The sequence below is a fragment of the Papaver somniferum genome, chromosome 9 (assembly GCF_003573695.1).
Source record: "Papaver somniferum cultivar HN1 chromosome 9, ASM357369v1, whole genome shotgun sequence".
In the NCBI taxonomy this organism is placed as follows: Eukaryota; Viridiplantae; Streptophyta; class Magnoliopsida; order Ranunculales; family Papaveraceae; genus Papaver; species Papaver somniferum.
Genome location: NC_039366.1, coordinates 128,496,725 through 128,509,802, shown reverse-complemented (window position 1 = coordinate 128,509,802; position 13,078 = coordinate 128,496,725). Strand labels below are relative to the sequence as shown.

At 35.0% G+C, this 13,078-nt stretch overlaps 1 protein-coding gene across 1 annotated transcript; it reads left to right on the top strand.

Annotated features, from left to right (window-relative positions):
* The first annotated feature begins 10,285 nt into the window (after window positions 1-10,285).
* LOC113314074 lies at window positions 10,286-12,872 on the top strand. Its single transcript, XM_026562852.1, has 7 exons — window positions 10,286-10,486; window positions 10,602-10,860; window positions 11,179-11,382; window positions 11,491-12,187; window positions 12,269-12,375; window positions 12,477-12,542; window positions 12,636-12,872. The coding sequence occupies exons 1-7, from the start codon at window positions 10,322-10,324 to the stop codon at window positions 12,680-12,682; spliced, it is 1,545 nt and encodes a 514-aa protein (XP_026418637.1). The 5' UTR covers window positions 10,286-10,321; the 3' UTR covers window positions 12,683-12,872.
* The last annotated feature ends 206 nt before the right edge of the window (window positions 12,873-13,078 follow it).

The window sequence follows — 13,078 nt, the reverse complement described above, 5'->3', positions numbered from 1 at the left end:
CACTCTCAATTGAGTAAATTTCAATCATTCAGAGCGTTCTTACGTTGAACTCACAACACACCTACAATCTCAGATCACCATTGATCCCACACATTTCTCAACTTCCCTCCTACAGATCAACCCATCATCTCTTGTGACCGAATTGACTCTAGAAAAACCATTGTTCTTGGTTTAGGCCGGAGTCCTACAGATTGATCTCTCGAACTTAAAGCACTCCCTTCTTATAGTGCATCTATGTGAGGTTCAACATTTCGCTCGGTTCAAGGAGTCTCCACACGGACGTCTCCTCAATTTCGTAAAAACCAGCAAATCGTTTTTACCCATTTACACCAGTTGCTAGAGTTCTCCCTTATATAATCTTCAAATCAGGGTTTGCAATCAATGTTACCTTGGTAACAAAGCATTCAATATTCATCGTTAGATGAAAACCTGATTAGACTCAAGCTAATATCTTTCAACCGTTAGATCGAACTTAGCTTATTATACACAAATGAAAAGTGACTTAATTTAGATATGAATAACCGTACCTAAACGTTTACACCTTTGTTGGCTCAACAACAGTTAACCGAAGTTAGCCATATGAACACTTTCATATCAACCTTATTCATCTTAACCATAACTAGTTCAAATGAAACTAGTTATAGAGTTGTTCAATTGTTTATATTGCCATAGAAGTATTCAAGACACAATTGAAGCAAAATCGATTTTTGATTTGCTTGAATCAATTCATCAACATTATAGTCACGGTTTACAAAAGATTTTTTTCCTTATTATATAAATGTATTAGTTCATGAACAAACCGATTTTAGAACATAACTCACTCAAGTATGCAAACGGGTACGCATAACTAAGTGGCCGTACTAAGTTTGGGTTCGCCAGTACGTGAACGGGTACGCATACCACCAAACTCAGTAACGTCCCGGAACTTGAACCTCACGCCAGTACGCATACATAGTTCTCGGACCTCTACTAAACCAATCAGTACGCATACGGGTATGCATTGATTTCCAGACCTGGAATAACTTGCAATAGTTAGCATACAAGTACGCATACTATGTTATATCCAATCATGATTATTTGTTCTAAACTCCCATTTCAATCATTGAAACATTCTCGGAAGATGACAATAGTTGTCTCACACAAATTATTAGCTTCAAAGCAATTTTCAAGTGATCGAATGATCAATACGAAACATTCCGAGTCTACATCAAATGACTGTCTCACACAAATCATGCAAGATGTTACCAGGCGATTTTCACATGATCATCTTTCGACTTTCGTCAAGAATATAAGATGAACTTGGTTAACGCGAAAGCTTACCAACACATATTTCGAGAAATATGTAAGCGAGTTAAACTCAACTTGAAATATCAAATGTGTATAATCGAAGTATATATAGCTATACGACTTTTATCTCAAATAGAAGATAGAGTAGATAGACTTTTAAGTGATAGATGAGTTCAAGTCTCCACATACCTTTTGTTGATGAAGTTTCACCAGCTCCCCTTAGTATTTTTTCGTCTTCAATCGATGAACGCCTTGAAGTCTAATGCTCAATTACACTTTATATCATAATCCGGGAATTAGCTATAAGTAGACTAGAAATCAAGACTTATAGTTTGGCAACTAAATTTGACAACAAGCTTGAGATAACAACGCTTGAGAGTTCGACCGAGCAGTGCTCTAACAATTTTCCCCTTTGTCAACTTTAGTGACAAAACTATCAATACATATGGAATACAAAATAAATAAACTTTGTAGCTCTCAATCCAAATGCTTGATTTCCTTGGTTCTTTAACATTACTCGAAATATTCGTCACTTCCAAGTACTCCAGTGATTCGGAATGTATTTAACTCAGCATCATAGTTATTGAAGATACGTTGCTATAACAATGAGAAAACAATAACTCTCAATCATTGTTATACAATTCCATAATATTAATACACATCATCAAAGTCCAATTATATCACAACTTTGACAACAATACTATGGTGATATGTATCACTCCCTCTTAGTCAATACTTCATCTCACATGAAAACCACTCCCCCTTACATAATGATCCGTAAACCATATGTATTTGTAGTGTGAACTACACATTAATTCTCCCCCTTTTTATCAATATAAATTGGCAAACATACGAAAACTAGTGGGATCATAATGAAATTCTCATAGAGATACTTCATGACTAAAAGAGAACATATCAACTTTGTTTAGATGCAATCATACATACGAAACTAAATGCATTCATCAAGGAGTTAATAAGGATACAAGAAAACTCCTCTAATATTCCACAACTGCACTCCCCACAAAGATTTGGCAATTAAGCACAAGTTCAATTAAGAACTCTCCCCCATGAAATGTCATTTTCGAAAGAAAAGAAGAGAAAAGAGAAAACAACAAGAGCGACCTTACTTTTACAAGAAAAGAAGGATTTCTTTGGACATAAACAAATAACATGAAACATGAATTTGTATCCAAAATACTTAATTAAATTAATTACAAGAGAACCCATGATTAATTTAATCGGAAATGCTCAACACAAGAGAACTTATGGAGCCACACAATACTTTCACATAGAAGTGGATTAGGGAAAGACCAATACTGCGGAATATTCAAAGATTCATTCTATTTTTCATCAATATTTTCATAGAGACATGTAATAGACTTAATCTTTGTAAACAAAAGTTCATCCTATCTTCCATCAATATTTGCATAATGACATAATAGGCTTAACTTTTTTTGTCAAAAGTTCATTCTATTTTTTATCAATATTTTCATAAAGACATATGATAGACTTAACTTTTGAGCATATATGGGACAATCATACTTCACGGACGCAAACACACATATCACATAACAAGTTGCAATATATAAAACCATAAATATTAATACTGCAAAATTATCTTCCAAATAAACTTTAGAATTTAAATGAATAAATCTGAAAACATTACAAGATGAAAATCTTTGGAAATAGCTATGTATACTCACAATAATGGTTGTTCCAAAACCTAGTTATCCTTCTTAAAACACAAGAATAAATTCTCATAAGAAGTTTCCTATACATCGTAGAGCTTTCTCGGAGCATCTACTGAGAATTCCTTCTCATTTTTGAAAAACCCATTGATTATGGGATCGTTCAATTCCTCCAGATCTTCAGAAATATCAGTCAACTCACTAAGTTCTCTTTTTAGTCCACACAAGTGTGTTCTTTATTAGAGACAACATACGTTCATAGTGAGCTATCTTTTCTAAAGATAAAATGATTTGAGATTTTAAATCATTTCTTTTGTTGATGAAATCCTTCACCAATCCTCTAAAGTTATCATCAAAATGACAAACAGACAAGAGGCAGTTAGAGGAAGAACCTTCTTCATCATTTGTGGATCTCACCTTCTTCTTCCTTGAGGAAATGATTCCTTCACAAAGATACACATTAACTGCTTCAACTGCATTCCTTTTTGTGATACCTCTAGTTACAAGAGCCTTGAAACTATATCTTTCAAAGATAAGAGAAGTGAAGGGCATTTTGATCACAAATGAATATAAATAGATCTATGGACATCTGAACCCTAGAAGAACTTCGAACAAGATATTTTAATAAGAAGATATTTTCTTAACACAAATATAAAATAAGAAATTAATAATAATACAAAACTTGAGCAACCTTGATGCAGTCCTCATTTTCTCAAGTTAAAGATGAGGATGCAGACATCATTAGTATTAGATAGTGACGCAGCGAGCCGAATGCTCACATATTTTATCACATAGTGACTTATCAAGATTTGTTGTATAAACAAACTTCTTACCTCGTATGAATCTGGTTCTTTTGGATTTCTTCTTGTCTTCAGGAGTATTCTGTTGATTACCCACGACCAGATTTATTCTTTGCATGTCATTTTGAAGTTTGGAAATCCTTTTGTTATTCCTCTTGAATTTCCAACACTTATTTTGGACATGATTTGCATTTCCACAAAACGAACAAATCAAGGAAGATTTATTGTCTTGCTTATTTGCCTCCTGTTTATCACAACATTCATCATTAATTATTCCAAAACCGGCTGGAACAAATGAGTTGTTTGTGCTCACAGTTTTGCTTTTGAACCCTAAACTATTTGTGTTTCCAAAAGTTTTCTGACCGAATAACATTGTTGAGGTTTTGTCAAAACTTCCAGACAACCTTTATAAGTCACACTTAAGGGTATAAATCTCTTTTTCCTTTTGAGACAGGGTCCTGGTGAATTCATCATTAAGACAATCTATCTCAAGATTTTTCACCTAAAGTGATGATTCAAGTTTCTCCAACGAAGCCTTTAGTTGGAGATTTTCTTGGTGAAATTATTCACACTTATCCAAGAATTCAAAAATCTCAGTGTCAGACTCAAACTCTGAATCAGAATTTGAGTAGGAAGAAGTTTCTGCCGCGAGAGCTGAAAGTTCATTACATACATCGGAAGTATGCAAGATTTTGACAACCTGGGATGACTTTTCTTGTATTGAATCATCTGAAGCATTAACTAGAGAGACACCTTTATCACATCTTTTGCTTATTCTTAATATCCTTGATCTTTTGTGTAATCAGTGATTTATCAAGATTAACATGATAGGAACAACATTCATCAGCCCAAGAAAAGTTAGAAGATTCGCTTGTGTTGGAACGCAAATGTTCTGACCGTGTTTTGATCAAGATCAAGTATTTTTAACTTTCCAACAAGAGTATTTTTGGAAAGCGTATCAAGGTTATTTCCTTCTACGATGACATGTTTCTTAGAATCGTATCTAGATGGAAATGATCATAATTTTCATCACAGTGTCCTTTTCAGGAATAGTCTTACCCAACGCAAAAGATGAATTAACAATTTCAGACACTTTGTGATTAAAGTCATCAACTGGATCTTCGTCTGCCATACGAAGGTTTTCCCCAATCAGAATTTAGGTTTTGAAGCCTAGATTCTTTCTCACAAGTATTCCTCTCAAATACGGTTTATAATATATCCCACGCATCTTTAGACCGAGTGCATGTAGTCACATGGTGCTGAAGATTTGGGATAATGGCATGGATGATTGCATTCAATCCGTCAGAATTTTGCTTTGTAGCAAGAATCTCGACAACATCATAATTACCGATATCCTTTGGAACAGTTACATCGCCTACTGTAACAACCGGAGGAAAATAGCCATTAACAACATAAATCCATGATTGAAAATCACTCGCTTGAAGAAAGGCACGCATAGCAATTTTCCACCATAAGTAACTCGAGCCATCGAAAATTGGCGGTACGTATATAGAGATATGACTTATGTCCATAGAGTCAGATCGCTACAAACACAGACTTATAAAGTCTTAAACGTGTTTTACTGCTCTGATACCAATTGAAAAAGCGGAGGTCTAACAACCACACCCAATATTTTTCTTAGCAATCTGTATGGACTAACTCTAATATACTTTCAAGAGAATCAACTAGATAGTCAGACTCAATCTTAAGAGAAGTATATCAAAGAGTTATATCTCAATTTCTCAATTCAATCTGCAATCAAACAAATAGGAATTTGCGAGATCGATTGAATATAAAAAATTACTTGGACGGTATCAAAAACCAATATCCAAGTGTCAATCAATTTAATCAACAACCAAAGGTTTGATTCAAAATTAATTGAACTTACGCACAACCTGTGATATTTCAATTATATAAACAAATATAATGCGAAAAACAAATAACACAGACACCGGAAGTTTTTTTAACGAGGAAACCGCAAATGCAGAAAAGCCCCGGGACCTAGTCCAGATTGAATACACACTGTATTAAGCCGCTACAGACACCAGCCTACTCCAAGTTAACTTCTGACTGGAATGTAGTTGAGGCCTAACCAATATCACACTGATCAAGGTACAGTTGCGCTCCTTACGTTTCTAAATCCCAGCAGGACTCTACGCACTTGATTCCCTTAGCTGATCTCACCCACAACTAAGAGTTGCTACGACCCAAAGTCGAAGACTTTATAAACCAATCTGTCTCACACAGAAAAGTCCCTTGAATAGATAAATCTGTCTCCCGCAGATATACCTATGAGTTTTGTTCCGTCTTTTGATAAATCAAGGTGAACATGAACCAATTGATATGCCGGACTTATATTCCCGAAGAACAACCTAGAAATATCAATCAACTCACAATAATCTTAATCGTATGATAGCGAAAAAAGATATTGTGGAATGACAAACGATGATACGAAGATGTTTGTGACTACTTTTTATCTTGCCTATCAGAGATTAAATCTCGAGAAAATCTTAAAGAAGATAGTACTCAATCACGATAGAAAACAACAAGATCAGAACACGCAACTACAGAGAAAATAGTTGGGTCTGACTTCAAAATCCCAATGAAGTCTTCAAGTCGTTAACCTACAGGGTTTTAGAAAAACCTAAGGTTAGAGGAGAATCGACTTTAGTCGCAACTAGTATCACACAAGAGGTGTGGGGATTAGGTTTCCCAGTTGCTAGAGTTCTCCTTTATATAGTCTTCAAATCAGGGGTCAATCAATGTTACCTTGGTAACAAAGCATTCAATATTCATCATTAGATGAAAACCTGATTAGACTCAAGTTAATATCTTTCAACCGTTAGATCGATCTTAGCTTATTACATACAAATGAAAAGTGACTTAATTTAGATATGAATAACCGTACCTAAACGTGTACACCTTTGTTGGCTCAACAATAGTTAACCGAAGTTAGCCATATGAACACTTTCATATCAACATTATTCATCTTAACCATAACTAGTTCAAATGAATCAAATGAAGCTAGTTCTAGAGTTGTTCAATTGTTTATATTCTCATAGAACTATACAAGACACAATTGAAGCAAAATCGATTTTGATTCGCTCGAATCAATTCATGAACATTATAGTCACGGTTTACAAAAGATTGCTTTCCTTATTATGTAAATGTATTAGTTCATGAACAAACCGATTTTAGAACATAACCCACTCAAGTATGCAAACGGGTACGCATACCTAAGTGGCAGGACTAAGTTTGGGTTCGCCAGTACGCGGACGGGTACGCATACCACCAAACTCAGCAAAGTCCCAAAACTTGAACCTCACGCCAGTACGCGTACCGGTATGCGTACTTAGTTCACGGACCTCTACTAAACCAATCAGTACGCATATGGGTATGCGTACCATGGTTTTCAGACCTGGAATAACTTACAATAGTTAGCATACAAGTACGCATACTTTGCTATATCCAATCATGGTTATTTGTTCTAAACTCCCATTTCAATCATTGAAACATTCTCGGAAGACGACAATAGCTGCCTCACACAAACTATTAGCTTCAAAGCAATTTTCAAGTGATCGAATGATCAATACGAAATATTCTGAGTCTAGATCAAATGAATGTCTCACACAAATCATGCAAGATGTTACCGGGCGATTTTCACATGATCATCTTTTGACTTTCGTCAAGAAAATAAGATGAACTTGGTTAACGCGAAAGCTTACCAACACATATTTCGATAAATATGTAAGCGAGTTAAACTCAGCTCGAAATATCAAATGTGTATAATCGAAGTGTATATAGCTATACGAGTTTTGTGTCAAATAAGAGATAAAGTAGATAGAATTTTGAGTGATAGATGAGTTCAAGTCTCCACAAACCTTTTGTTGATGAAGTTCCACAAGATCCCCTTGGTAGTTCTTCGTCTTCAATCGACGAACGCCGTGAATTCTATGCTCAACTACACGTTCTATCCTAATCCGAGACTTAGCTATAAGTAGACTAGAAATCAAGACTTATAGTTTTGAAAACTAAACTTGACAAAAAGCTTGAGATAACAACGCTTGCGAGTTCGACCGAGCAGTGCTCTAACACATTCTATCATAATACGAGATATAGCTGTAAGTAGACTAGAAATCAAGACCATAGTTTTGATCAGCTAAACTTGACAAACAAGCTTGAGATAACAACACTTGCGATTTCGAACGAGCAGTTTTCTAACAAACTATATTCTAAATTTTCTCACAATTTTACTTTTTTCCTTTCAGCCAGATTTTGTACCTTCGGATTTTCTTGACAAGGTTTCAACGGGGAAATTTACTAACTTAAATACAATGATAATCGAGGGGAATGTTATAAACTAATGTTTATCATATAAATGACCATTTTAGTGGGATCGTATTACTTGGTAACCAAGCATCCCAACTCCATGAACAAAGCACTAAACCTTTGTATTATGTACACATTATAATAAATTTTTTTTCTCATTCTTCTCAATTTTTCAATCATCTTTATTTCAAAAAAGTATCTAATAAAGTTTTATAAATTTGTTCTCGTTGAAAAGCTTTCAAAGATATTTACATAACAAGTACATGAAAAAAAAATTCCTTATCATCCACAACTGTAATCAGAGGCTTATAAATAAAATTTCCCGCCACCACTGATATTCTTCTTTGAATTAGGTCGTACAAGATCAGTTGTAACTTGTAAGTTATCTTATCTTGGCATGCGATATGAAATAAAAAATTATCACTCCTTCAGTCATATTCCGAGATAAAGGAAAATTTGAGCTTTTCAAACTTGTGATGTAATTTTAATATCATTTTCCGTGTTGCTTCAACGGTGTTTTAAGGAGTGAGTAAGGCCTATTCCTACGCACCATGGAAATTTTTTCTATATGACATACCAGGTTGCATGGCAAATGAGTTGTGCTACTATAGTAAAAGAGTGAAGTGATGAAATTCCTAGCGAGTGATATTGTCAATAGCACCGGCGACCAAGACTTTATCGCTAGATATAATGATAATATCGCTCGCTTTAGTGACTAGTGCCAACGACTAGTTATTTCTTGCATGTAAATAGTTAATTTTCAAATCAATTGTGTACACCAAAATTTTTCTTTATCTTTCTCTTCCTAATATAAAGGTTTTTCAAAATTTCTCAAATGGCAGAGTTTCAAACCCAACTTGATTCGCAAACATAGCTTGACTTTTCTGAAGTAGTACTTGAAGGTGTTGTCAAGAAGATATATGATAGTTATAAAGAAATAAGTAAAAAACAAAGAAGTATTCAAGTTTTAGATATTAGCCAACTTAAACTTGCATCTAAGAAAAGACAAAGAAAAATTCAACGCAATGAAAATCAAGGGAAAACAAATTTCAAGGAAAAGAAAAAGATAAACAAAGGAAACTCAGTTCATCGGCGCATTGATTGGAAGTTATGTGAAATGAAGAAGATAAACAAGATGAAGAACGTTGTCCAAGAATTTTATTTTTAAAGTTCTATATTTTAAAAACTTATTGTCTAGTCTTATATCTTGTAATATGATTATTAATGATTAGTTCGAAGTTTAATGAATTTGAAAATTTGACTCGTATTGTTGAAAATTAAGCTTACATTCTATTCTTAATTCAGTCTTACATTTTAATTAGAGACACATTTTAATTTTAGCTAATAAATTAAGACAAATATTAAAACTTAATATTTAAGACTTAAGTTGACCAGTAAGAAATTAAAACATACATATCGCATTATTTCAGGGCAACACTCTTAATATTTCAAAACAACTTCCAAATTGGAAATCGTTTCCGTGGACATCACGATTGTTGAGGTTCATTAATACTTCTTGAAATCTCTCAAATATGTTTTGCCAAAGTGATTGGGCATGGAATGCACCACCAGTGATAGGATGATCAGTAAACAAACATAATACCTGCAAATGCATTCATCTTCCGCAATAATAAATTTTCGACTCCAACTTCTAATTTGATTTTGCACATTGGCTAAGAACTTTTAATTTTCGTCATCATGTTGGTTTTCTGAAAATTCAACCATGTTAAAATTTTCAGCCGTGCTCTATGAACAATTTGAAGAGTTACCGAGTAGCAACCATCAAAATATCCCTATCCCTAATTATGTTTTGTTCAATTTTGGGTATGGAAAAACATTTCTTTTGCCCGTTATAGGAGTTTTTTTTTGGGCCTCAACCTAAAGCCCCGTTTGGGAATAGGCAGTATCCTTTTAACATTTACTAGGTCAACCAAGGACCATGGACCACATGATTGAAGGCATAGCACATATTTTTGGCGGTCCACATTTCAGAAATTTTCAAAAACAGAAGCGGCAAACGTAAATTTTGGATTTAGTGGGTCCCACTAACAACTCCCGCGCCCTCAAATGTTTTATTCACCTGAGAGCTCAAAATTCCCGCTCTAAAATCTCCCTCTGTCCTCTTTGTTAAATACCCATTTCTGATTTCCCTCCCAATTCTCCCTCCCCCTTCATCATCTCTCTCACTTCCTCCTGAATCTTTCTTTCTGATCTACAATGGTTAAACAAACAAAGCCAAAGAAGGTGGGGAAAGGTAAAGTAACACCGATACAAGTAGCATTCATAGTAGATCAATATCTCATCGAAAACAATTTCAGCGAAACCCGTTCCGTTTTCAGAACCGAAGCTTCTGCTTTCCTTGCCAAAACCCAATCTCGAGAGGTACACTAGTTTTGTTGGTTTTTTTTTCCTTTCTGTATCAGATCTGTTTTTCTTTTTTACTTTCGATTTGTAAATGAGATCTGATTTTTGTTTAATTTTATTGTTAATTTTGCAGGCGCCGAAGAGTTTATTGAGTTTAGAGGCAATTTTAGATGAGTATATTTGTTTGAAAGAACAAAAAGTAATGGTAGATCATGAGAAGTGTATGGTGGAACAGGAGAAATTCAGGGTTGAGGTTTTATTACAAGGTATGAAGGATGTTATGCAAGCTTATAACAACAACAATGGAAGTATTTCTACTCCTTCTTTGATGTCTGCTACAGATTCGACGGGTTTAATTTCTCAATTAAACCCTAATACTCAACCAACAACAGGTATTCTTCAAACCCTAGATGTATCTCACATTTTGGTTTGTTTATGACAAGATTTAATAGAAGTATATGTTAATTTTAGTTGTTAATTTGTGTAAGTAAACCCTTTAGCAATAAACTAGATTTAATTTTGTAGCGAACAATGTTTAGATCCTAATTTGGGCAAAATTAGGTCAATGTTATCTCTAAGTGCAGTAGTGTTATTGCATTGAAGATGTCTTGTTTTAACATTGTGTTGAGTACGAATGTGAAATGAATACGTGGTTGTGAATGATTTTAGGGTGAAGGAAACGATGTGTTGATGTTTTTTCATTATTACAGGCAACTCCATTTACAAGACCCCTACAATGAACTGTAATCCATTGCTAACCAATTCCACAAATGAAATTACTGCCATCCCAACTCCAACAATCAGCAGCATTACGTCCGGAAACAAAAGAAGATGCTCTAGAAAGGCGCCTGATGACCATCCAATTGCTAAGAGACCTTGCAATTCAGCTCCCAAAAAGCTTACACCAGTGAGAGGTAATGAGTTTGGTCTGTAAGCACTTGTATGTACTAATATAAGCAAACCCTTGAATCTGCAATGTTGTGTTAGCTGGTTTTGATTGTTTACACCTGAACTTCCTGCAGGTCCTAGGAAACAAATGCAAGCACGCAAGTCGTCTAGTCCACCAGAAAAAGTTCAGGCGTGTAGTCCTCAAGAACAAACTCAGCAGCAACAAGTTTCTGCTGTTCAATCTACGACGACTGTTTACCGTTTCCCTAATGGACCGACTCAAATTCAAGGGTCTTCTGTTGCAAAGAGCTTGTTCAACCAGCCTTCAACTTCTCCCACAAAGGATTCAACAGGTCCAAAGACACCTCCACAAGCATTCGTCACTCAAACTGATAAATCCATTTCTCCATCAGAGGGTGCCTCCCTTATTAAGTCCACCACTAGTAGTCCTCAAGAAATTACCCCAAGAAAGTGTTCTTTAAATTCCTCAGAAAAAGTTCATGCGAGCCCTTTCAAACATGTATCTTATTATTCAGTGGAGAGAAAAAGCCATTACATTTCTTCATCGCCCAATAAAACACCTCTAAAAAGGCTAAGCAAGAGAGAACATGTAAAAGGGAGATTAGATTTTGATTCTGCTAATGTTACAACAAGCTTAGAACCCAGTACAGCCGAGGTGTCTACATCTGGGACTGATGGAGAAGGGGATATGTTCGATATGGATGTCCCTAATTTTGACATTTTTGGTGCAGATTTCTCCCTCTCTGAACTTCTAGTTGATATTGATTATAACTGTGAGGGAACGGGACTTTCTACTGACTTCTCTTCAGGGTACCATTCTCTTGACTCGTACTTTGTTATTTTGTTACTGATATTAGTAGTTCTCACTTCTAACTTTTATGAATGTTCCAGAACAATACATGAATATGGGAATTCAAGCTTGGATGAAAACCAATCCATATCCGAATTACCGTTAAGTGTGAGAGATTTTCTTTGTCAGCAGAACATGAACATCCAAGGTGAATACACTTATCTCTTCTCTTATAAGCGAGCTGACTTCTTTTATCATGCTCTTACTCTTAATATGCGCTGATCATACTTGTTCATGTTGGTGAACCAGGTTCAGAATCTATCGCAACATCAGTGCAATCCATAACAAAACGCATAACAACAATTTTAAGTCCTGGTACTTGCACTATCTTATACCCTTTCTTTTCCTGGCTCGTTTAACATATTCAAATTATTTGATATAAATACTTTGGCTTGTTTGATTTTGCAGCTAAAACAAAAAATAGTCCCTCAATGGATCAGGAGAATCTGTCTTGAAGAAATTGACTTGAATTATAACATAGTAGTTGACATGGTATCATCTTTGGGTCCACAAATATCAAGAGCTGGTACTTTCTGATTAGTGTACTAACCTTCTTGTTGGTGTAACAACAAATCTCAATGCTGGGCACACAATACTTTGATCTATTTGCTCCAAAAGGCGACATGGGCAGTTGTAAGGATGCTATTTCACTCCCATTATTAATGAATACATGTTTCTTCTTTTCCTTTTTCCTTATCTAGATCTTTCATCTGCTACTCTTCTTTCAATTCTCAACCTCCCAGAGGCATGAAATGAGTTCTGGTGAAAATGAAACTTAAGGATCATAAAGATGGTGACTGGTTTGACATGGGCCGAGAGTGATTTAACTGGGCCTTGTTTGGGTTTTAACA

Excerpts from the sequence above, each read along its gene's own strand:
- LOC113314074 (XM_026562852.1), top strand. The coding sequence starts at position 10,322 with ATGGTTAAACAAACAAAGCCAAAGAAGGTGGGGAAAGGTAAAGTAACA. Across the intron at positions 11,383-11,490 it reads AAAGCTTACACCAGTGAGAG|GTCCTAGGAAACAAATGCAA; the intron begins GTAATGAGTTTG and ends AACTTCCTGCAG. Across the intron at positions 12,543-12,635 it reads AACAACAATTTTAAGTCCTG|CTAAAACAAAAAATAGTCCC; the intron begins GTACTTGCACTA and ends TTGATTTTGCAG.